General features: G+C 38.5%; 1 protein-coding gene across 1 annotated transcript; it reads right to left on the bottom strand.

Moving 5' to 3' along the window:
• Positions 1-29: 29 nt before the first annotated feature.
• On the bottom strand, positions 30-18,980 carry LOC139146193 (solute carrier family 13 member 2-like). Its single transcript, XM_070717601.1, has 5 exons — positions 18,795-18,980; positions 4,970-5,235; positions 2,777-2,909; positions 837-928; positions 30-123 (listed from the first exon to the last, which is right to left on the bottom strand). Exons 1-5 carry the CDS (start codon positions 18,906-18,908, stop codon positions 30-32), a joined length of 699 nt encoding a protein of 232 aa, XP_070573702.1. The 5' UTR covers positions 18,909-18,980.
• Between the last annotated feature and the right edge of the window lie 7,870 nt (positions 18,981-26,850).

The following is a 26,850-nucleotide window of genomic DNA, read 5'->3' on the forward strand; positions in this document are numbered from 1 at the left end:
TTATCAGTTGCTTATACACTACATATTACTTAGTCATCGAGTTGTCCAATGGGCAGCTGCTGATTGATTAATCGGCTGGCCCCTGTCACTTTTGTGGCACATCCAGATTTGAGTACCCTTTCACTGGAGTGGATTGTATCTAGTGATAACTGACAGTGTTAGATTGAAACAAAGTAAAATATAGCAAAATAGTTTTAACGTAGTTGTTTTAGTACGGTAGCTAGGACGGATAAAAGAGATGAATCTTGCGGAGATGTACTGCATTTCCCTGAGGTGTAACGTCGATTAGGTCCAGAAAAAAAAATTGTGCCGTTCCGATAACCCTACCTACCCTGTTTTTACCGGCCGACCCTAAACCTTTTAAAGCTACGTAAACATAGAAGTGAAAAAAAGAAAGAAAAAATAAAATCACGCACTCATTACCTGGCATTTGATTTTTGCTTGAATGAGGATATCTTTTATGTTTTATGTTTTATGTTATGGCCAGTATTTGATCGCCCTGAACCCCTGAAAAATGTATACTTAAAAATAAACATATTTGGGGGAAAAAATCCCTGCCGACCTACCTACCCTATTTTTGAAAACCATGTTATCGGAACAGCACAACTTAATGTTTTTGGCCTTATCGTGATAGTTTCACATTTACATAATATGTAAAATGAACGCTTCGTTTGAAATACGCACTACACTGTTAGATAGAGGTTGTGTCACTTCACCCGTCAATCAACCCGAATATTCACTCATCAATACAGGAAAACTTGAGTTAGTTATGCTATGGGGCCTCAGGTTAATACGTGCAGAGTGGTGTGGAGCGAGAGTGTATGTATCGCACTTACATTTTGTGGTCGCCATCTGTAACGCGATAAGCCAAAGCATCGTCTCCACCATCGTGTGAATCTAGCGTCGAGAGATTTTCCGTCTTGCCATTCTAGAAAAAAAATAGTAGTGTTGACAAAAAAGGGAATTTAAACGAATAGTTTTCTAACATAAATGTCAACCTAAAGTGGGTGTGTCAAATTAAACTCGGCCATAATAGCTGTAAAAGTACCATGCTTAAATCGATTCTTTAAGTTATAATACGCCTCGCCCCCCGGGGAAAAGATATCTGGACTCTCAAATGTTTTCAATACTTGTCTGGTCTATCGCCTGTGTGAGCTCATTTTCAAGCTCTTGGAGTACGAAAAATTTTCACCGTCTTTGTTTTTCGTAAATAGACAATATGTCCCATAGAGTTAACACGATGGCGGCCATTTTAAATTACATATGTCATAGGTAAATGTAAGGTATTTATTTCCCTAGTGCTAAACTGCACAGCGACCCTCAAATTGTATTCTTGTTTTTGTAAGAGAATGGTTGAAAGTTTCATTTTGGAAAGTTTCAGCGAAAGTTAATTAAGTCTTTCACTTTCGAGGTGTATACTACCTTAAAGTCGAACATTTATCTTACATTCTTCTGTATTTGTCCTACACTCGGCGAGAATTTATATTTGATAAAGTTGGATGAGCTACCTGATGTATTATTGTCAATGTGATTTGTCGATTGCACTCGTAGGAACTACTCTTGACGAAAAGTTTGTATTATTTTTTGGTGTGCACTCCGAGGAATCGTATATCTTTGTCATTTTGGTCAACTTCTGTACAAGATGAATAAAACGTTCACAAACAACCAAAAAAAGATATTTAGATGATTCTAAATTTGTTCATTTGTAATCCTTGAGGTCGAATATGAGTAACGATAAACAACAACGACAACATTAGTCACCGGGACACCACCACCACCAACAGTAACAGCAACAGATTAAAATCTTCCATTTTGTAACTCTTATGTTGCATGCGATTTCTACTTTGTGATCATTTTCGTTCCCGAAAAGTCAATTAATCATTCGGGGGGGTGGGGGGTGGATGAAGACAAAAGAAATTCGTCCATTGTTGGTACGTTCATCTGGGTACCTTACTCGGAAAACTTTGTACAGGAAATGGTTAAGGATTCGCCATAATCTGGTCAACAAATTCACTGTGTCTCATTCTTCAGCCGCTATGGTTACCGGCTGGTTAAAAGCTGACTCATTTTCTCATAATGGAAAAAACCATGCAGTCACGCGTGCAGTGGTCACGCCCTCAACGTGTTTGAGATAGGGGCAGACGTTATCATTTTATCATGTTCTAATTATAATTGTTGCAGACAAAACAACATATCCTAGAAACGGGTAGCTTGGACTATTTACAGTAGGTCGACAACGTAAATCTAGCGTCCCTGTGCATACCGACAACAGGAACGGGGTCGATCTTGGTTTGTCGTAGTGAAGCAAGCAAAATGTTTTTGCTATGCAATATTAGTGCGTTTGGCGTTGATTTATTTACTATAAATTATATTAGTACTTTTTCCCAATATTTTAACAACAATTCGCCCCGTATATCATGGAGTACAAAATTTGTTTGACCATAATTGGCCGGGCGGAAGGAGGTACGGTAATGCTATCATTTTATAGTTTGGCAATACCAGGGAATTTGTAGATATTGAAAACATCTGGATCCACACAATGCTTGATAATCGGCTACATTATCAGAAATTAATCTTGGGAGATGACGTCACAAAATTCACTGGTATTGCCAAAGATAAAATATGGTAGCGAATAATTGATTTACACTCATCCCTTGCACGATGGCGCTGTCTTCCCAGCGTAGCGAAGAGAAGCGCCCCCATCGGGCAAGGAACCAGTAAAATAATCGTTCCCCGTTGTCCAATGTCTTTTAGCGAATCAACGACGCGGACTCACCCTTTCTTCCGCCATGCGTTCAGAGAGTCGGAGAAGTACGGCCTGTGCGATTGGTAACATCATGGCCGTGGTGGCGGTGTTGCTGATCCACATCGATAAAAAAGCAGTCACACTCATGAATCCTAGCATGAGCCTAAAATAAATTGGTAAAATAATCAAAATTTTGAAATTGGAAGACAGATCATTGAAGTGGCGCTGCCTTAAGTTTATTCGCAAACTGATCGCAAATTTTTTGTGTAGTGAGGTATTTTTGTGTGTTTTCTTCTTAAACGTTGGCTAGGCCTGTGACAAACACGAACATCGAACTATCCTTCGACCTGCCTCTCCGCATTGCTTTCTGTATTCTTTTCAACACATTAACGGGCATTGAACATTTGGGCCACACCTTGCTTGACTTTTGCAGTCAAATGATTATAAAGATACGCCAATGCAACTTGTTACTAATTGGAAAGCCGTCAAAGAGAGGGCGCCTATCTGTGCACAGGCAGCCCAGACACTATTAATAAGCTTATTATTGAGTTTTTCTCAGTTTTCTCTATCAGTTTCTCTCCTTTTCTTCATGCTCTGACTGATCGTAGTAAATAAAATATATAGCCTAACCTAACCTCTTGACTCTTTATTTATTTTACATCCCATTACAAGGACGTTTATCTCTCATATACACACATCTTGTAATTAATTAGTCAACACAACTAATTATGCTAATCCGTGGACTTATCAGGGATTTTATGGGTTGGTCAACATCACGAAAGATAGAAAAGGTCATTTACATCTCTATCTTTGCAATGTTGACCAACCCTTGATAAGTCCACGGATTAGCATAATTAGTTGTGTTGACTAATTAATTACAAGATGTGTATATGAGAGATAAACGTCCTTGTAATGGGGTATAAAATAAATAAAGAGTCAAGAGGCTAGCTTAGGTTATATAACCGTTTATTTTATTTACTCCGATCAGTCGGAGCATAAAGACACAGTCCCTATATCCATAGAGGGACTGTGGTGGAGAAAAGGAGAGGAACTGATAGAGAAAACAGTGAGAAAAACTCAATAATAAGCCCATTAACACTGTCTGGGTCGCCTGTGATCTGTGCAGCGATGCTCTCACAGACACGTTGCCACGTGTCAAAACAAAGCAAAACGAGACGAAACAAGCCTGACTCACCAAGCTAATATGTTATTTAGTAAATCTTTAAACTGGATGGTTTCGCATTCAATGAATTTGCAAAATGTCCCTGCCACATAAACTATCTAAATAATCGAGAGATATGTAGAAATAAGTGTTTTAAGACAATACAGAGAAAACTGTACCTTCATATTAAGCTGCTGTGAATGCGTCCTGCTATTGTAATTACTTCATAAACCTATTCATTTTCTGTAACTCATTTTGAATCTTTCATCGGTGTTCTAGTAGGCTCTCATCTCAAATACTTCCAAAGTTAATATGTGGAAAAATGTCCTTATCAGGTATGAGCACTCCACATTAAGAGCCCGTGGGGGAGGGGGGGCTGATGAGAAGGAGGGGCCGATCTTTACTTTAATCATTATTATCATCATGAGAATGGTTTATCACCACCACCACCAACAACACCACCCCATCATCATCATCATCATCATCATCATCATCATTATGTCCACATTATTATTTTCCCACGTTAACCTTCGCTCGTATTCGCTTCATGTGATGTCATTCAATCCACACCCATAGCGCTGTCGTAGCTTTGTTATTTGATAGTACACTGCTATTGAAATGCTGACAGGTTTTGTAAGGGATACATACGTAGCTATTGTTGCAGCTTGTAATCTGAGTCGTTAATGTCTCTTCGTCTGTTCGCCATAATATCGACAGTCGCCTATTTAGTTGTATATTCGTAGTTCTTGCATGCGTTATTTTCCAAAATCGTAATCTAAATTTTCGGATAGACATCTATTTTTGCATATTAATGAGAGAAAATTGACAGTCCTGTCGGCGTACCGGTATACATGTTTGGATCGACATCTTCTGATAGACAGTAGCAATGGAATTTGATACCAGATGCACCATCATGAAATGTCATGTCAACTGGGCAGTGTGCGCATTAATAGATGACAGACTGCAAAATGATAACGCCGCCATTATTCTCTCTAGCGATTGCTTTTGTTTTTACTTGCAGCCGAGGGTGTGTGATGTCAAAAACTCTGCGTTTAACTCACCATCTTGGTTTGGCACCGCATACCATCAACACTGCCAACGCTATCCGTTTATGCAAGTTCCACTGTTCTATAGCGATAGCCATCATTAAACCACCCAGGAATAGGGCATTGGTGTCTTTAAAATACATCTGTGACGTGTATCCCGCCGTCATTATCCCAAACAAGGGGAACAGCACCAGGGGCATAAGTGACGTCACAGGAATAGGTACGGCTTCGAACACCCAGAAGACGGCCATTAGTATTAATATGTATCCACAGTAAGAAACCTGGGAAATTGAGAAACAAAAATAATTTATTGATCTATGGATGGGCGGTAAACATGTTGTGATGCCTAGAAAATGATGCGCAAGAACTCTGCTGATTAAAAGTGGATAGCCTATACCTCTACAGGCCCTTGATTATGTTTGATATTTGCTATCGGTACCTGTCATGCGCCTATGCTCTGTACCTCACAACTTTTTTGACATCTCTAACATTTGCTTCCACCTGTTTTTTTCATTTCTGTCCATTTATATTCTGAGAACCGCATCACATCGCCGTTGCTACATCCATCCACCTGATTCGGACGGTTATCAATATTTGATAAACTTCTACGTATCATTTTTTTTTTTTTTTTTTTTTGACGTATCATTCTAGTTTGTAACTAAGTGGCAGGGAGCCCTCTGTGTTGTCGTACAAGTTTTTGCTCTCATGCCAGAACATACAATGCGCCCTGCTATTTGAATTTAACAGGGTTTAGTCCTTGGTTGATTTTACAGAATCAGATCAAATAGCTGTAACTTTTGATGTTTGTCCCATTTTATTCTGTTCGAAAAATCAGGCCTAGTTTTACTTCCTGCATATGTGGAAATGTCTGGCGTTTATTAATAAAGGGAGGCAGTCGTCGAAACTCTGCTCAAAGGTTGCCAGGGACCCCTACGACCGATTTAAACACTGCATCTCGGGTACGTTGGCGATTGATGAAAGTTAAAACATGTTTGTTAACAATGAATATCGTAAAATGTAAATGTACAGCTATGTTGACATGATGTATCTAGATATCATGCGTGAAATACATTGCTTGTAAACAAGAAAGTCGCACATGCGCAGTTCCGACGACTGTAAAGATAGCTTGTTTGTATGTGTGTATAATGTTATTGTTGACAACTGAATTTGAGTCCCGATTACAAATTCACTGTAAATGAGAACGTTGTATATTGGATACGGGCTTTCTGTCCTACATACACTAAAACAAAATGTATCTGATTCGTCTAGATAATTATCAGCTGCGCCTTTTTCTATTCCAGACAAATTACTCTTAGCCGGAAAACATTAGGAATTACAAGTAATGATTCACGTATCCTAAATTGGGATTACTCGGCCGAAAGGTAAGGCAATGCTATGCGGAATCGTGCAATTTAACTGCATGAGACACGCGATAAGCCATTTTATCGGCGCAAGGGAGCTATATTTAAGTTTCCAAGGTACCGTGTTGATTGACTTCAACTTTCACACACTGACGTGCCACGCCGTATTACACCGGTGGGACGAGGTGCCCTCGTGAATCTGTATCAAATACTTTGCGTTCCAGCAGGACATCGAATTCTTGACCGAAACCGAGCGAGCGCCCTTCTTTCAAAAGAACGCCGATACGCAAAGGTAAGTTTATTCGGCAGTGATCAAGCACATCTTAATATAGTTTAATACTCCACTCATTTACCAAAATACACTGATAAACTCGACAGCAGAGACAGTACAATTAGGCACCCCTTATGTTACCAGAAGAAATCACATTCTAATTTCTTTTTGGCTGCTGATCGGTATTCAAGTTGGTCTGCAAGTAAAACAGAGGACTTTTCATCGAGCCTAGATCTGCTACACGATATGAGGGCATTAGCTGTTTAAGTGGACGTTGTACTGTCTTGACTTTGTTTTGTTGCTGCATATCAGAGGCGTTCAATGGCCTATGAACTGGAGGAACAGTTGGTGACCCTAAGTCATCTTCTAATTGCTCGGACATTCTCTCAATATTAACAATAAACAATACAATGTTTTGGTGTACTTACAATACTCATTTGTGACTGAATGGGCAAGTAAAATTAACAGATAAGAAAGATCTGCTGGTCACGTGATTATTATGTTTAAAGTCATGCATGCAGTCCTAGCCTTGCTCCGAGTCTGTGGGGACATAAATATCAAAACATAAACTGAAGGAATTAACTTTAGCAGACTGTCGCGTTTAGTGGCAGGGTGTTGCGTTGATCGTGGGGTGAACACGTGGGCAAGCCAGTAGCTGACATGCTGTCTAATGCAGTCCCAATCTATGGTTGATAATTCTTGCAAACCACACACCTTTCAGCAAGCTCAATGCAGGAACTACTTGCATTCTGAAAGTGAAACATTGCGAAAGTTGCAGCTTGTGGGCCTTTGAATTTATCATATCCTTGCTTTAACCTCGAATCCACCGACAAGATAAACATGACCTCCATATGGTATCACGATTTCACTGACGTCATCGCTAGTATCTCAACCTTTGTTATTTGTTGTCTGATTTTCAAAGCACTACGCGAATTTCGCGGTTTTTTCCAGTTTCGTGGCCTCATAAATACTGTATTGAGTTCAAAGTCAATGTCCAGTTGGAAACTCTGTAATCTTAATCTGGAAATAGTTTTTTTTTCTAATATTATTATTTGCTATCAGGCACTTTACAATCTCAATCAAACGTCCAGGGTAAATATTCGCTGAAGGATTTTTATTTATGTCAAGTATAGGTCTCATCGTCGTGCTGTCACATGCCTACCGCCCATCGCTTTATTTTCTTATCCCGGCTTTAGCTTTACAGTTTAAGTCACGGTTGCGTTTGACCAGGATCAAAAAAGGAGTAATATGAGTTTACTTGCTGGAATTTTGCATTTTGGCGCCCCGTTTCGAATACCAGCGAAGATTGTGATGATAATCCCGGGCATTTTAATGCATGCTAGTCCTGTTTTTTGTCCACATCGCCTTGCACCACAAACTATTCGAGAACAAAGTCGACCTTGAGCTGGCCTATCACATATGGTAGTGCTTGCATCTTTTGGTTTCTAGCGATAAACATGTTTACATATAAAGTTTACATGTAACGCATTTCTTTTACCACAATCTGTATCCTAATGCGTTACCTAATCGAATAATTCACATTGTGAACGTCAAGTGCGCCTGGGGGACACATATTGACACTATCAAATTTTTACAGTGCTTTTCTGGTCTATCGCTTGTTTGGATTCTTTTTAAAGCTCTTGGTGTAAGAAAAATTTCACCGTCTTAGTTTTTTGAAAATCCAAAATGTTATTTTTCACCGTAGAGTTAATACAGGGATGAGCCTGCTTAAATTTCAAATATCGGGAAATGTTAGGGATTTTTTACTCTTTGTACTAAAGTTTGCATGGTGAGCCCAGATTTTTGTTTTTGATTTGGTAAAAGACTTGTTGAAATTTTTATGGAGGAAAGTTTGAGTCAAAGCTTTCAAGTCTTTCACTTTCAAGGCGCAACCTTTTAAATTGTTTGGTCAGGTGTACACTGCTCTTCGCCACAAAACAGTTAAGTACGTTCAAAACAAAGCTCGCAAGTTCCACTCTCTTGATAATAGGTCCCTACACGTCATAAATAGAATATTTTCTGCCCCCTAGAAGTGACATCAGATACCGCAGTCTTCAAGTCCAGCTCATCTTGCCAAGATTACCTGTGTCAGAGGTTACATATGTAAAAAAACACGCGTTGAGTGCGTGTTATGTCATAGAAAATGCGTGCGTTTGGCGTGTTTCCATTTAAGAATTATCAAATCATAACTGAACAGACATGATAATCTAGCTAATATGATAACAATCTTTATGGATTTGCTATTTCTAGATCTTGTCTGGCTTTTTATCACCCCAAGTATCCTGATGTGGATCTTTTTTGGCGGTAGGTGAACGACAAAAAATTCCTGAAAGCGCTCTAATCGAAATGAATCGCAGAAGTTTGCGTGTTTCGCCAGGTAAACAAATTCATCTTAACACGCCCCTATGTTATCTCATAGACAGTAGAAGGGTCTTTTGACAGACTTCATTCGGTTCAAGTTCTACTTAAATATACTGATCGAAAAAACAGTTGTATTTATTTTTATTCCAAAAGTCTTCGCTTTCGTCTATCAGCATAAGCTGCGCAAACCTTTAATTTTATCACTAAGTCTTGGAAGTGAATGTAGAGGAAATTATTAAAAAAGCAGGAATTCACCTTGACATGTAAAACTACTTGTTACATGGTGGTTACCTCGCCCAAAGTAACCGTACTATTTTTTGTTTATTTTTCCGAAAGATTTTACGCAGTCATTCTGGTTTCTGTAACAAAGACAGACGTAAGCGTGTGACACGGACAACTACGCAATTAATTCCCCATTAGTAAAATGCCACAGATAAGATAAAATTGTGAAAATTAAATGTTTATAATTTTCAGTATTTCTAGATGCGAAACAAAACGAATTTTGAAGTGGCCACACATGATGAAGTATGTGGCATGTTTGAACTTTGCGCGCGGTGTAAGTAGCTTATGTTGCTAAGATGAAATGAAGTTGTTTGTCAACAATAACACAGCTAACCAAACACACACTCGTCCTTGTTGACAGATACAGTTGGACTTCGATATACGTTACATACAGAAGACATCCGTAAAAATACTTAGGCAATGCGTTGAGCAAGGCTCAGCTACAGTGAAAATAATCCGCGGCCTTTCCCTTAAACTGGTCAAAAGCAAAGTACGTGCATTTTTTTTCAGTGACCGCCGCCGGCTTGACCATATTGGTTTGGAGCGTCCGTTAATGTTTATAATCCAAGTCAGTCTGCCTAAGGTCATATTCAAATCTTTCATTTAATTAGTTTGACATTACTAGCCTCGCAGAATGACTGTATGTCTCTCTGTTGTTGTTCAGGGCGGTGGTTAACCATTTGAGCGCTTTAATTTTTCCCACCAAAATTTCGGTGCAACATTTTACCAATTTTTTTAATTTTTCTGTAATTATTTGGATAATTTTTGACCAAATGGACATCGCATTACATCTGCTACAGTTTTTTATCCAAATTGTGGCAAACGTCTGAAAAAATAAGTGGGTTATAGTTTTGGGGGCAACGAAAATTGACTTTGGCGCTCAAAAGGATAAGCCGTCGATTGTATCGATGTGACAATGGCTGTAACCTGTTTTGTTCTATACATCAAGGTTATCTTTTTGTATTAGTTTCCTTGCACTACACTGGAATTCAACAATGTAAGCCTTCAGTTGCTGACACAGCGTTTTGTGCAGTATGTGCAATGAATTTGCTTAAGTTGGTTGGCGACAGATTGGACGGGTTCTTTTGACAACCTGAACACTATGGGCATTAACATAAGATCTTTGGACTAGAGCGAGATTTTGTATTTTACAAATCTATAAAAATAATGGTAATACACCAAATTTTACTTGGCGAATCTTTACGTGGTATTGTCTTATTGTAAATTCATGCGTGGTAAAAGTGTGTATGGCGCTGTTGTGTTTGAGTTAAGGTCGAATGCTCCTCGGGGACGAATGTTCAGACTCTCAAACTCTTATGATACTGTGTTGGTCTACCACTTTTGTGAGCTCATTTTGAAACCCATGGAGTAAATAAGCTTGGTTATGTTTAAATCGAAAATTTTATTCCCCTACCCACACAGCACATGCAGGATTGACGGCCATTTTGCATTTCAAGTTTCGGTAAATATTGGTATGTTTCTCTTGTATCAAGATTTAGACCGTGACTCCTGATTTTTTTTATTTTGAAATGGAATGGTTTACAGTTGCCTTGAGGAAGTGTGGGCAAAAGTTTAAGTCTTTCAATTTTTAGGTGCAAACTTCTTTAAGTGTTCATTGCCGTGCAGATGCCAAATTGGCACGGTTTTCATGCGCATGCGCCTTAAAATCATTCGAGTACACAAACTGCATTTGTCTATATAAATGTAAATGGCGGTGATGAATGTTGACACAACTCTTGAAGACTTCCGCGCAGAATCACGAATTCAGACAGGGACACTTTTGCAACCTTGCAACCTAAAATGTTAAATAGTACGCTATGTGATTCACGTTTCACAGCGGCTACTGATATGCGTTACAGCCACGGGTTGCAGTCGAAAAAGTACAACAATAAAAAAGATTTACAAAATTAGTTACGAAAAGGCGTATTTCATCGGTAGTTGAGCTTTGACTGTACAAAATGCCCGATATCTAGTTTATTGCAAATATGAATTAGATTCAGATTCAGATTGGATGTATTTAGAACGTTTGATGTTCCTGTAAAGCCAAACCCGAAATTTTACCAAAAGCTACAGAATTTTGTGATGGCATCAACGTCATTCAGTGTTGTTGACAGGGCTATCCGGGACATCGGCATAACTACGGAGAGAATGTGTAATAACGACGATCGCGCCAAAGATAATGCATATGTTTGTGTCAGCACCGCGTGGAACATCGTATAAGAATTATACACCCTTTTCTGCGAAATCGCTACCCCTCCCCTCCATCCCCTAATCAAATCAATTCATTATAGACACCTGAGAGCCAAATGACCTACATTTGATGAATGACAGGAGTTCAAATCGGGACCAACGCAGGATTTTAAGAGAAATCATAAAGTTATTTCCGTGTGACGACACAGAGATTCCATTGATGCCGCTCGATGTGTTCCCGCGTTTTACGTTGGAACGTGAATGGAAGTAACTTACTTGGTATAAATAGTTTGTTCCTATTTGATTAGATTATTTTCGTGATTTTTGTTAGCAGATATCAAAGTAATGGCTTCCTTATTGACCAAAATAAAACAAAACAAATAACATATGTTGATGTTTTACACCATGACCTTCCTTCGACCTTGCAAAAATCAAGCATTCTTTTAGCGAACGACAAAATCATATTTCCTGGTGTGCATTTTCATCATCTACTTTGTACCTTAAGAACATGCAAATTAAGCTAACATTTGCAGATACTTTATTTCATTGTTACCCTGACTGGACAAAATGGCATATTTCCTATACGCATCCGTCCACCTTGTCATTTTCACGTAGTAAAATATCACAACTTTTGTGCATTGATAAGGAAGGACGCTTGTCTGTTAGTCAGTGGGTAGGGCCGAGCACGGGATGAGTCTGTAAACAAACGCTCACATGACAAACATGAGCGCATCTCTTCAACTTTGCTCCCCTCGCGGGAACGCGGGAACGAACAGGTGTAGGTGTCGCATTCCAGACTCTTAAACAAAGCACGTAACCGTGTAGGGGTCTCCTCGTCCAGAATGAGATGGACCGAGGTTGATTTGTACGTATCAAAGATTAAAATCAACGGCAACCTTATATCACACATACATACATACATACATACATACATACATACATACATACATACATACATACATACATACATACATACATACATACATACATAGATACATACATAGATACATACATAGATAGATAGATAGATAGATAGATAGATACATACATACATACATACATACATACATACATACATACATACATACATACATACATACATACATACATACATACATACATACATACATACATACATACATACATACATACATACATACATACATACTGGTGCGAAGGTTTTGCATTCTGAGCACTTTTAATGGTCTGTAAAAGTACATTTTTAGAGTCATTGTGGTATTCGCTGGCTCGTAGGCCGTTGAAAATGTTCGGATAGTCAGCAACGCCCGAATATACATGCTACAACCTGTTCAGTTACTGAACTTTAAGGTGATGATAGATAATATTCATGACTTGTCCGACAACTCGAATCGTTGGCTACGTAAAAAAAAGACAAGATCTTGACAGTGTTTAATTCAGTGTTTCACAAATGGTCCTTCCAAAATTTTGATCTCACCGACACAAGGCGAAAACTTACATTTATACCTAGTAACACTGTGCAACGAGTATCTGCGCAGCTGCTGTCTGTCTTTCATAATTGTGACATTGGATGTACTACGATTCACCCTGATGGTCTTATCGCAAGATCCTGTCTGTGGACAACACTCAATAACGATTCTTTCTTAATGGCTGACTAGGCGAGTGACGCGACGAGGCGGAGGCCATGTTTTGGGCCTCCTCCAATTGACTTTCAAGTGGCATGTTGTGAACTTATAGGTCACATGTTGGAATTCTGTGTCAAAGTAGCGGTTTATTTGAAATCCTTGACTTCAAAGTGAAAGCCTCGTCAAAGTCCATTATTATTCGACCACTCATTCTAGTTTATCTCCATCATGTTCTATATTGTTACAGCACTGTTGTAGGATTTTCATCAGTGGAATTTCATGTTCACAGAATGTAAAAAAGAGTAAGTCGCAGGAAAATGGATTATGATGAATCAGCGATAGTCCTGTTCCTTCTATCTGAATTCAGAGCACGTTTTCTCCTTTGATACCGTGATAAGCCGAAACAATCGATAGGCTCAAAGCGCGATCATTCACCCGACCGGACATTGTGTCATGAGTGAAGTTATCTATGTCTATATAGGCGTCGGTAGGGACTGCCGACAAATGTTTCAGGTTGTAGTTGCAAATTTCTTGTTAGTTCAATCGGAAAACCCTTCTAAGACATCGCTCAAAAATGCAAATGTGAGGTAGTTAGGTACTAGAATTTTGTGATCTGCATATCATTGCACACTTTGCCATTTGGAGTTCATTCGGGTTTACATTTTCACGTGATCACGCACTTTGGAAGAATGGATCAACATGATTTAAATCCTCGCCGACGTGGCTGTTCTAGAAAGACAATTACTACATAGTATCTCTCAGATAAGATACTAAATTGTGGTCAGCTACACCTCCGGTATATCTTTTGACTTCTGCCCTTCATCATCATCACTGAATGGACGAGGGAGGTAATTTTCTCATTTCCTGGCCCGAAACTTACTGTTACTGATCCAGAAGCTGAATTTAAGTCATTGCCAAGACAAAACATCTTGCATGTACTTTTAAAGAACAAGTCGAAATCTATAGATTGAAAACGCATTTGATTTTATTGTGCGAGTCGCGGGCCAACTTTTCGGCTTTACAGCGCAAGCTCATCATTGTAAAATATGTTGGTCTATATAATAACGAGAGCGAGTTGAATCACCTGTTATCAAATGTGTCAAAAGGGCCTACATATGACATACGTTGTAATGTGGTTGAATTCTTACAATCGGTCAATGAATTTTGAAGTTTGAAAAAACATTTCAATCGACATCTCAATATTAAAGTGTGGCGAGCCCATGGTCCGAGTGCGGTGTCCATATTAAAGCTAGGCGAGCCACTTCATCATAACAAGAGGACTCTCAAAGGGTATGTTGCCCATCGCAAAATCCTCCTCATCCGAAAACGTGAGACTCTGAGAGAACATACGTCAAACATGGGGTATATAAGACAGAGATACTGTACACATGATTTTCAGACTAAAGCTGTTACAACATATAAAGCCAAGTGGTTGAAAATACATATAGTTATGGCTCAATACTGCTTTTTACTGACTCTGCAGGTGGGAAAGTGATACTGTCTGGCAGGTGTAACAACCCTAGTCAAGTAAAGTAGAGATCAAATCTCCTAACATTTGCTGTATTTTTTCTTGTATTTTTAATATAATGTAAAAGTTAATTTTCTTGCCCTGTCGTTAAATTAGTCAATGCAGCCTGCTGTGCGTAACACGCGTAATGGCCTGACATTTAGTGACCGCTAATTTTACTTCAGACAAGCAAAATTATTCGTCAACGACAGCAGCATTGCATATTTGTCATAACTGAATGGTATTGGCGCATAGACTATGGTAGTCCAGTCGGCAAGGCTATTAAATACTTTGTATTTGGAGATTCTTAAGTAGAAAAACAAGAACGATTTGTTTGTTATATGAAATGAAAATGTATTTCGTCCTGGTCTCTTTTAGAGATTCCAAGGCTCAAGCCATGTTTATAAGGCTTTCTGTGTAAATGTAGTTGGGATCTTCAAATACTTGAACGTAAAACGATTTTTTTTTGCCCGGGCATGACTTCCGGATGACATTCATATCTAACATTGCTGGACTATTTTTATAGTTTGGGATTTTGAATCGAATCACTTTTTTAACAATAATTATATGCTTTTTTACTTGTCGTACTGCCAAGGATAGGATTTGTAAACAAAAAACCCAAGAGTTTACGCTTTAGTTATTGTAGTTCTTGTTAGGCAATGTCTCAAAGGGATTTAAAAATGTGTAATTTATACAGGTAATAGTTTTATGCTATCTGAGAACGGTGCACAGTGGTTCATCACGTGATGAGCGGCAAACGTCACGTGACCTCTGACATTGTTAGGAATTGTCACTGTCAACGCCATTTATATGTTCAAACACAAATATAACTGCGCTGATGCATATCAGTATAGATATGTAAGGTCACAGGTCTCGAATGCTTTGTGATGACTAAACTAAACGTGGTTTTGTAATACATCGAAATACTGGTTGTTCTATAGCTAACATTATTTTGGGCGTTGCCCAACTACTCTGCCGACTAAGATGAAGCGGGCGGAAGGGTTAAACGGATTTGCATCGGCGAGTTTTTTCTTTATCAAGATAAGACAAAACCTGTTAGTACACAGAAATTTCCGTCATCTGTTCACTGATCCGAATTTTCCTTCGGTCATGTGATGAAACAAGTTTTGTCATGTGACTAATCCAGAGACGCGTGTATGCCCCATCTGTCCAGTCCCGTCCCTGTTTGTAAATATTTTAAGCAATATTGTTCTTGAAGAAAGATAGAGCTGAAATACTGTTGCTGTCACACAAATTACAATAATACCTTGGTTGATTGCAACTGCCTTCCCTGTGCAGAATTACCGTACACTGTTTATTACTGCTGTCACGTGATTATAAAGTATTGTTTTGATGGCTTAAAAATTGTCCACGCGGACGGATGACTCATTTATATATATATATATATATATATATATATATATATATATATATATATATATATATATATATATATATATATTATATATATATATAATAGTTTATTCATCCGTTTCCATTCTCTTCCGTTTCCATTCTCTTACGAAAGCGTTTCCTCGATCATTTTACTATTTGTGTTTTCATCGCTTAGCTATACTCGTATTAACGTTGCCCATCCACCGTATTTGTTTTACCTTTATTTTATTGGTTGCGTCGACTTTGTGATTCTGACGTTTTCATTTGTAAACTGGAGCGGTTCAGAACTCATGCTGTAGCCGGCAAGCGCAAGTGCTGTCTGAAGTGACGCAGTCTGTTTTCCATGTGTCACAGTGCACAAACAGTGCACAACGCAGTCCTGTGTCGTTAATAGTACCGGCTGGTCCTTCTGTCGTAATCTTGGAACGTGGCCAATCCTTGTTCACATATAAAGTCATGAGCCTTAATACACAGACAAAAAACCCGCGATGGTTACGACACTAGTAATGGGTATGTTATATTAAAGTGAACAGTGTTTGAGATTTTTGTTGTAAACCTTAATTGTTATCTTTATTAGCGTGTTAAAAATTGTCAAGAAGAGTCACATATACTCGATCTTGCTTTTGTTGTCATAATTATACTACCGTACTACAGGGTACACTGTATGTCATTTAGTCTCTAGCATTTGAAGAAAACCCATACACAATTGAGAACACCGAATCAACGCCCTGCGAAACGTAATTCTTTTCCCGTGACTTGAGAGTTCTGTTCTCCTCAAGTTTGACCCTATTCATTTCTAGAAAGATATTAGAAACTGCTTTGTAGTCTGTATAGCCTTCTGAAATATTGAAAGTGTTATCGTCTAACGGCAGTTGCCGTTGTAAAGGTCAGTTATGCTACAGAGACGATGTTGTATTTGTTTGTTTACATTATTGTATCTGCCTATAGAAGTGTTATCCAGCACGCCTCTTTCAAAAATGGTTCTTTTTCAAACTATAGACATTATATGTACGTATATATATATATATATATATATATATATATATATATATATATATATATATATATATAATATATATATATATATATATATATATATATATATATATATATATAATATATATATATATATATATATATATATATATATATATATATATATCGAAGTATACAGATGTCCTCATGGGAAATTACAGTGCTCGATGCGAAAAGCAGAGCGTTATAAATAATAACACAAATTACTTCAAGTGTAACTATGTTTGTCACTTAAGTTTCATGTATTCTGCAATCTTTAGACAGAAGTCAAAGGATTCTTAGCTCTGCACTCTCATTTCTATGGTTGGGACGTACCATTCTATTTCTGGGTGGTGTTACACCACCTAGAAATAGACGTTGTGATTGTTTTGTTTGTTTACATTTTTATCTGCGTACACTGTACAGAAGAGTTATCCAGCACGCCTCTTTCAAAGACGGTTCTTTACTATAGACAGTAGAAGGAGCCCCCTCTATACTGTCTATGTTCAAATAAATAAACCAAAAGCGTTCCAATTTTCATATAGCAGTAGACGCGGGATATCCTATACTTCACTCTGGCCTGTCGGCGACCTGTCCCTTAAATAGTATAAAGCGTTGTATTTTGAGCACTTTCCCTGAAACCTAGTATAAAATTCCATGGATTAGAGTAGCCAAATCCAAGGAATTCAACTCATGGAATCGAATGTACCCGTGCCCTTGGTGTATGTAAGTATTTACAAAGAAATTCAATGGCATGTTATAAAGGAGCAAGCGTCTTCGATTTCTAGGCCAGCCCTGAGGATGCTAAAAATGTTATCTTATCACTATAGCCCAAACTGAGTCACTCTAGGCACTCAAACAATCTTACCAACTTTACATTTCAAGGGCGGATACAACAAAAAATACAGGGGGAGTTTGAAAGTTTTAAGCCTTTATAAGCGTGTAGCTTGTATAAGTATAGTTCCGCACAGGGTGCAAAAGTCATTGAAAAACTTCCTATTTCTTAGGAGGGATGATTGGGTCGGAGAAGGGAAACCTTGCAACAACTCAGATTCCATAGATCTGACATGGTTGCAAGTGGACGCCTGTTGCATACGTGTCCCGTGAGAGCTAAGATTTGACAATCAATTTAAAGTTCACGTCACAGGGCTCGAGATCTTGAGATATAGGAGAGATACTGCCACCGAATACAATGCTATTCAAAGGTTAGAGATGCCATGGTCTAGATTTCTTTGCCCGAGGACAGAAGGACAAACCTGTTAGCTGGATGGGATTCTCAAAAGCCTAGAAGCTATATTCAAATCTTTCAGGATGCACAATTTGGTCATGTGAATAAAAAATGAATGGCTAAGGGTCACAGTAGGGGTTACAACGCGAATTCCACTGAAAAATCGAATTGCTGATACGATGACAAGACGAGTACATAGGTAAGGAAGCAAAGAAGTATGAAACAGATTGTTTTGGCCTTTGCTCTAGGAAACTGCTTAAAAACTCAGTATGGTAGATATTTATACTTGTTAGCATGTAAACATACAGCGCATCGCCACGTGTGTGAAAGAGCGACATAGTACCACTATGTGTGCTACGCCCTAAACAACAAAATGTACTGTCAGTGTGTCCGACAGACTTCAGGTGTCAAAATCTCTAAACGACATTCGGGACTAGATGTAAAAGTTGTGATAAAATAAATCTCGCTCAACTACCTTTATACACACTATATTGGCGCTCGTCCAATGCTCTTACCAACCAACTATGAAGGTCGGTGCCGGCAACATGGTGCCGCTTGCCGGCGTGGCGGCCACACAGAGCAAAACAACGGGACGCTTAAAGCGAAAAGAAAACTACATTAACTCACCGAATCCTGCAAAACAATTATCATAGGCAGACATAGTAAGGGTGTTAACACAATAATTTCGATACTTCTGAAGTTTAGCAACTCCCAACAGACAGATTTTGCGGTCCATCCCATGTTGATAGACTTTCTGGACGAACCGGCGCGATATCCTCTTACGCTGTAGGTTTGAATGATACTAGTTAAATATCAAATAAGGATGAGTGAGGAACCTTTGTCACACATTTCGATCGTTATCTGTATCTGTAATAGATAAATAATATCTGCGCGTTGTTGTGGTGCGCATATCCTGCACGCCGAGTGCAAAGAACAGGCACCGTAAGTTTTAATATGAAACGGACAACTGAACGGAGCAACTTGCGTGAGTTTAAAATACACGATGGTATGCACTTTGGGCGTACTTCTGTGACGGGTCCCATGCAATGGTGCGACAATGAAAAGCACATGGCGTTGACAGGTGGAAATAGGCCTTTGATGTACGCGTGAAAGCGTGTTAAGGTAGGGTACTACCCGTATGGATAGCGAAGCATCAGTCAAAATGTATGGCGCATTTCTATCAGTTCTATCTCAAAAAGCAGGATAGTCTAAAAAAGCAGGATGGAACACAACCCTTTCTCGTCATTTTTCTTGTTTTCTCACTGTACCCTACACTGCATATACAAAATCAGAAAAAATGACAATGTTGGTGGGTAGGTCAACTGTAATGTGTTTGCAAAAGACACTACTCATTGTACGTATTTGACGCAGCTTCTTTTGCACTTGTTTTATATTCATAACGCACAGATGTGTTATAGGCAATAAATTACTGTCGATGCATATAAGTTTACTTAGTGGGATATCCTGCGGCATTTTTTTACAAAATGCGTATATTTTGTTTATAATTAGGTTTTTATCAAACTTCCTGCGTAACTCCATATGCAACATTTTATCCGATGCGCACTGACATATTAAGTACGACATACGAGACGAATGCATGCAGGCAAACACGGACACAAGAGTTGACATGTATGCTTTTAAACCTGAAAGGCAAATACACCACGCCTCTGCATATCAGCATCACTGTGTCTGAATGAATCGGATACAAACATATATGACCCATAATATTATGCATGGACACTGAGGCACTGTGACCGAAACTAGGTCACCATAATATTATGATTCCACAAATTCGACAAAAACAAATCACCAAAACAAATCACGTCTTTGCCATTAAATAATGCTGAACAACGGATAAGTACGTTTTGAGATAGCGTCTTCTAAAAATACAAAAATAAAACCTCTATCTATTACCATATGAAATATACTCCAGGACAATACAAAAGTTACAGCAAATATGGAAGATTGTGTTCGCGACTCTCAAGATAAGTTAATGGCCGATTATAAAGAATTTATGTGATGTTTTATCCTGGAAACAAAAGAAGTATTAACCGGTCAACTACAATGATAAACTAATGATTTCCCTACAGAAACTGTGTGCGCCATCTTGATATTCTCCACTGATAATGAATCATTTAATTTTCGGATACGCTTGCTCGAGATGAAATGCGCCTCAGAACTGGATATTCGGACTCTCAAACTTTGACAATACTTTCGGATCTACCATTTTTTTGGGGGGGAGGGGGTGATAATAAAGCTCATATAGAGCAACTAAAGTTTCTAACGACTGTTTTAGTTGACATCGAAAATGTAAAATGCTCCCCAGCCATAAAGTTAACGAAGAGATGGCGGCCATTTTGAATTTGAGTAGGTAAATATCGAGAAATGTTTTTCTCTGATACCAAATTTGGCGCTGTGATCCCTGATTTTGATTCTTATTACGAAGAAATCATCTATGCCAATGGTGTTGCACAACGTACTTGTATCTTCAATTTCTGATTACAAAAATGTACATGCTAAAATTTGGTCACACCCTTCATGAATATTCACAACTGCTTTGCTATGCACCAATGTGATTCCTTTTTACACTATTTCGATAGGCTGTGCCAGCTAGCTTCAAAACATGTAGCAAGACCCTTATGAATATTCATATCCTGAGGGGCGCGTCCATCAACACGTGCTTGGAGGAGGGAACAGGCCACGCAAACGGCGTTAGATAACTTAATCACAATCGACCCAATCTTTGATAACTGTGTGAAACAGATGTGCTGCGCAAACAGAACTCCACGAACTCATTTCATGATACTAGCTTCCACATCCTGATATGTCGACCTTTCTCGTCACCTCTGAATTTTTTTTAAATTTCAATGACAAGGACATGCCTCTGACATTGGTTCGATACACGGTGTTGTCCGAAGATCCTTTCCACAGGTTATGTTGCATTTGTCTATTCAATGACCCAATTGGCAGAAATTATAATCACGATTGTCAAAACGAGAGATATTAATGAGACCTTACTTAACCCCAAACAACAAATATCAGAGCTTTGCATGGAAATTTCCTAACACTCTAGGTGATACAGAGAAGAGTAACAGTTAGTTAATATTAAGTGTAAACCCTATTTTGATTCCAGTTCAGAGAAGCTCTGCTCAGCAACGGTGACTTGTCTTCTGGTCTTCGAACGGGCTGAAGGAACCATTTTTGTCGGACGAAATGCAACATTGCATATTGCCATAGACCTTCGAGGGTCTATGATATTGCGAACAGCAAAAAGTATTGACAAGGCTAAATTTTGTTTGTTGACAAAAATCGAACAAAAATTAGCTTGTTTAGAGCACTAAATAATTTGATATTACAGTTATCGTCCATTCCTTTTGCGTGTTTTTTTTTCTACACATATTACACATTTCCTTAAACCCTGTTGAGAAATCATCGAATATTCTAATCTTTTACAAATTTGACTATATAAATACCAAAGGCATACGACTCGATTTGTATACGTCAATGTTATTACGGTGACGTGAATTTGACTGGAGTGACTGTATAGCAGGTAAAATAGACCGTCGATTTGCCGCGCAAATGGACAGCAGACGACAACCACCTGTTGAATTCCCGCCTTTTTTCCAAAGCAACACAAAGTCGCATTTCGCATGGTATGATTTGGCGCCCCCGAAGACTAATAGTTCTCTTTTAACGCTTAGTTCAGGAGAAAATGCCAAGCTGATCTCGCTCAAGCCGATAAGTCCGGGGCATTTTGAAACTTGCCAGTGTGACAAGAAAACCTGAATGCAGCGTTGTGTACATCTAGCGTTATTGCACAGATAGATGGCTCATGAATGATGCATTAAAGTCTTCCAAATATGGCTATCATTCCACATCTATTCAGTTAGTTTGATCTTGGGTCTAAAAAGAGGCTAGTTTAACGGTTTTTATCTGCATCTCTTAATTATGTACATGTTGATAAGATATCGGTTTTAATTACCAGAGTTCAGTCAGTCTGTACGTCCATTCGGTTGTAAACTCCACTGTATATTTCAAGGTATTGCGAGAAATCTTCAAGGAAATATCCCAGAAAAGTAAAAGCACTTTACTCATTTTACATAATTAATGACAATTGCATTAATTACTTTGGCCATGGAATGTAGTAATTGAATGGATGCATGAATTAACAATGGAATAAACTTCTATAATTATCAATATTCTAAAGACGTTTATCCGAAGGAATTGTCTAATCTTATCCATCTTAAGTCCCCCTTATTGATTGATGCTAATGATAACCATTGTTCATCCTTTCCTCCTAATGAGCGACTGATGAGATGAACGTGTGGTAAGTGCATAATCACCTACCTTTTGCGTTTTTTACTAGAAAGTAAACGTCAAAGAATGACTGTTTATTTTGATCTATTTGTCATGAAAATGCATACAATATGATAAGGCAGACACATGGCGAGGATTTGGCATATATGTGGACTTTCAATAAATTTGTGCACATCACTCTCCGTATACAGAGATACGGAGTGAAAATATTCCATGTGTCTGCATTTGATATAATCATAGACCCTCGAGAAAATAATAAGCAATATAAAAATCATTTTTATGTAAATTATGTATGACAAATGTGACGCCATGATGGCATTACCCTATGGTTAAACACCAGTTGAGCGTGCATGCAATTCAAACTGGGCGTGATAAAACTAATTACATATGATGCATAGGACAAGCGGAGTTCGTTTATAAATAAAAGTTGAAAATTTTGCAGACATTGGGACAAATTTTGGAAAATCGGAACAAAAGAAAGAGACGATCGGCATTTCTGTTCAAGTAAGTCTTCTGACTGTTTAAACTATTGGTTCACTATTTGAATAAGTTAGGAAGTGTCACTTAAAAATAACTCAGGTTTCATAAGCGTTTTAATAAGCGTTCTACGAGTTGTAGAACTTTTTTCTGAAATATGAATGTAACACGTTTTTCAAGTTTGCTGGGCGGGAGGTCAATAACGACTAATATCAAATCAAACTATGACGAAAACTGTCAGATGAGTGATTAAGTCCCTCTACCATAGGCAGTAGACGGGCTGTCTCTGTTGCTACCAACCCATAGACGCGGCAGTCCGCGTCTTTCCCCTCTGCTGTTTATGGTCTATCTTTAAAGTTCCAAATTGACAAACATTTTGGTATTACGCAACGAAAAACCGTGTTCATTTACATAACAACCACAGTGAGATTATAGTTAGCAAGTACACGATGTCTAAAGTCCAAAACATTGAGCTTTTCCACCCAAACTGACAACAACTGCGAGCGTTGAACTAAAGATAAGAAGCAGCTATTTTGAGTTCCATAAACCACGCCCATGTATGAGCTGAATCATCATCGTGTATATGACTCATGATCCCCACCATGCTAATCAGTCACCTTTGTCTGTCTGTCTGTCTGTCTGTCTGTCCGTCTCTTTGTCTGTCTACCCCTTTGTCCGTATGTCTTTCTGCATATCAGTCTGTCTCCTTGTGAGAGCATGTCAGTTACAATACTATCTCCATACATCTGCGTTTCGATATCTCTTATCAAGTGTGTATCGGTGTATTTGGCATAACAAAATCTGATGTTATATATTTTTTTCAAAAGGCGTTTATTTAAGGAGTACTTACACACTGCACAAACCAAGTATATAAAGTAATTCAGACATTTTGATTGTTAACCCCAGGCATAGACCCTCGAGGTTTTTTTTTCATAGCAACCAGTACTTACCCCCGTTACGAGAACAAATTATCCAGGAAGTGGTTTTATCCAGTAAGCTAATGCTCGGAATTGTTACGTTTGCCAGCAAAAAAACCCCAAAAAACAAACAACAAAACCAACAAAAAACAAAAACCAAAAAACCCCAGAAAATTCTCAGGTCTCAGAAAAGAATAAAAAAGCAACAAAGCAGGGAAGTTACACTTCACGACAGGCACAATTTATTTATCATTCAGTTCATTCAGTTATTTACATTAAAATTTTGTGCAGTAAAGACCAATTTTACTTTTCCAGTTTGCAATCTGGTCTATGGCGAATGAATGTGCGGTGACAAGTGTATGTGCGTATATGTTAGTGTCTATCGTATTACTTATGAAAAGTGCTATAGAATTTAAGTTGTTTGAAAAGTCATGCAGATCGTTCCCGACCAAAAAAGTGTGTGTTTATGTTGCATATTTCTCGACGATGTGGAAAAAAACTGTGTTTAGGTACCGGTACGGGTCAGTTTTCTCCTTGGATCGGTCAACGATAACGTTGATCGTCTTTTTCCTCTGGTCTTTCTGTAGTCTTTGTGTTTGTTTTTTCAATAAAAAAACAAACAAAAAAAACGTTGATCGTCTAAATAGTTCACCAAAATAAACATTGAAAGTCTATCGAATTTTTGGGATTGGTATGTCTTGGGTTTTGATTTTTACAGTAATAATGATACTATTTGATGATATTGATAATCACATGAAGCCCTGCGCATAGGTTTTAAAACACCGTAACAGTACTTAATCCCTCTGCTAACAAGTTTAGTTTAACCGTCTTTTCTAAAGAGAAAAAACTTGCTCCCCAAAAAGGCAAAGCAGTGTGCTCGGAAAATAAGACCTGGACAGGAAAAAAAGATGTACACAGTCTCGCCAAATAAACGTATTTCCAAGGACCATCGCATATAGTAATTATACTTCAAGTCAACCTCGAAGTGTGTACACATTTTGAAATCAATGTAATGTAGGACAACCATTCGTTCTTGTGTTGAAACAACTTGTGAAGCTTCAAATGAAATGAAGTAAGAAAACGATTGTAGCCGATCAACCATTGATAAATACTAGGAATAGGTCATCTCTAGTTTTTTCAAAATCTCTAGGTTCCAGACGACGCTCGGCAGACATCGGTGTCTAGCGAGAAAACTGAGAAAAGCAGGTTTATATGCCAGTGTTACAACTAGTCTCTCAACAAGCGTTCTCTAATTGGCTGTTCTGTGTAGACACACTGAAAGTATTTTGCATGTGTTTCATGTCTTTTGACGAGATCAACTCCGTACCTCCTGACGGGTGGTACCTCCCACTACACATATACGGACGCCAATCAGTTCTTCTGAACACCGTCCCTCCACCCACGGAGGGACGGTCTTCTGAACTTTGCCTGCGTCCCAGTTTCAAACGGTTCAACAGCTTTGCAATGCTATGTTAATATTGGTAAAGGCAAATTGTGCATGTAACTGTGTAAAAGGTTGAAAGAAGAACTTGCGAGGAACCAAGCAACAAGACAACAAATAAAATATCGCTGAAGTGACACCAAATATAGGAAAACCTTCGATGTTTAGCTTTTCAACGGTAAAGTGTATGGTTTCAAACATCGTGGTAGTCGTCTGAAGTGTGATATAATCCGAGAACGGCTTGTAATTATTAATCAATGCAACCAATTATGTTTTCAGTGTGACGTTTTCTCAAACGAAAGTCACGTGACTACACGTGGAAAAAGATTCCGTCGCAGGCCCGGTGAATTTAAGGAATGGGTCATGAGATGACGTTGGGAGGGTTGTCACAACCAAAAATGCGAAGTAAATATTTTGACCTTTTTAGCTTTGATACGTTACGACAAGCCGAATTTACACAAACGCCTAAATTGAAATAAGTTTAGTTCACCGAGGTGAGAAAAATACGCATGCTCATACCGCAAAAAATTGGCAGACGACAATTTGTCTGACCTCGTTCCGATATCCACCTCTGAAGCTTGAATGATGCACCCTATGAACGCATGTCGTATTTAAATTATTAGATTGTCTGCATACACATGAGTAAAATGTGGAATAAATTCTCGTCTGCAACCTACCCTAGTGTTATTATAGGAGTCATTTTCACTGGACACATATAGCATTTATTTTATCCTGTTCCTCTACTGCGTTGTTATAACTCGGATTTCGCGTCGTTCTCTTTTTATTCGGATCAGTTCAACCCTGTCTCCCCCTCGTCATTTTGTTTTTTGCTGCTGTTCCTCCAATCAGTCCGGGTCAGCTCCAAAATTGGAGACTCATTATGATAATGTATTCCGGCATTTAGCCAATCATCGACCAGATTACATCATTAATAAAGTACAGGTCACGCTGGGTCACAAATTACCCACCAAGTGTGATCGGCAGTTTTGGGCCGCTTATTAAGCCCCTGTCTTGTGAATTTCGACGAATTTCGACAGTCAACATAATCCACGTGTTCTGCAGAAGGTCATGTCCAACAAGGAGTCCGATTAGTGAACAAATATTCGAAATATTGACGATTCATTTCTACCCCCAGTTTATCGATTTCGCTCAAGTACCGAGAATCATTTTGTGGATGTTCGTCATCTCTATTAGAAATACTGTTATAAAGGTTATTTGTGTAGGTACGCGTATAAAATTTTGCAAGAAAGAGCAATGTCAGAGCTTTAAAACGTACCTGTTTTGTATTGTCAAACGCAGACTAAAATTGGTACGCGATTTTGAAAATGTGTTGACAGAGTGGCCACACAACTGTTCCCCATACGGTAGAATTTGTATCGCTGCCATCTCCGATACAAATGGGGTATTCTGAACGATCTGTGTAGGTACACGATTTATATTTCGCAGGACTTCAAGCCAGAGTCTGGAATCACAGCGATATATGGGGTTTGGTTGTCTTAGCCAGAATAAAACTGGTACGCGATTTTGAAAT

Source organism: Ptychodera flava, chromosome 12 (assembly GCF_041260155.1).
Source record: "Ptychodera flava strain L36383 chromosome 12, AS_Pfla_20210202, whole genome shotgun sequence".
NCBI lineage: Eukaryota > Metazoa > Hemichordata > Enteropneusta > Ptychoderidae > Ptychodera > Ptychodera flava.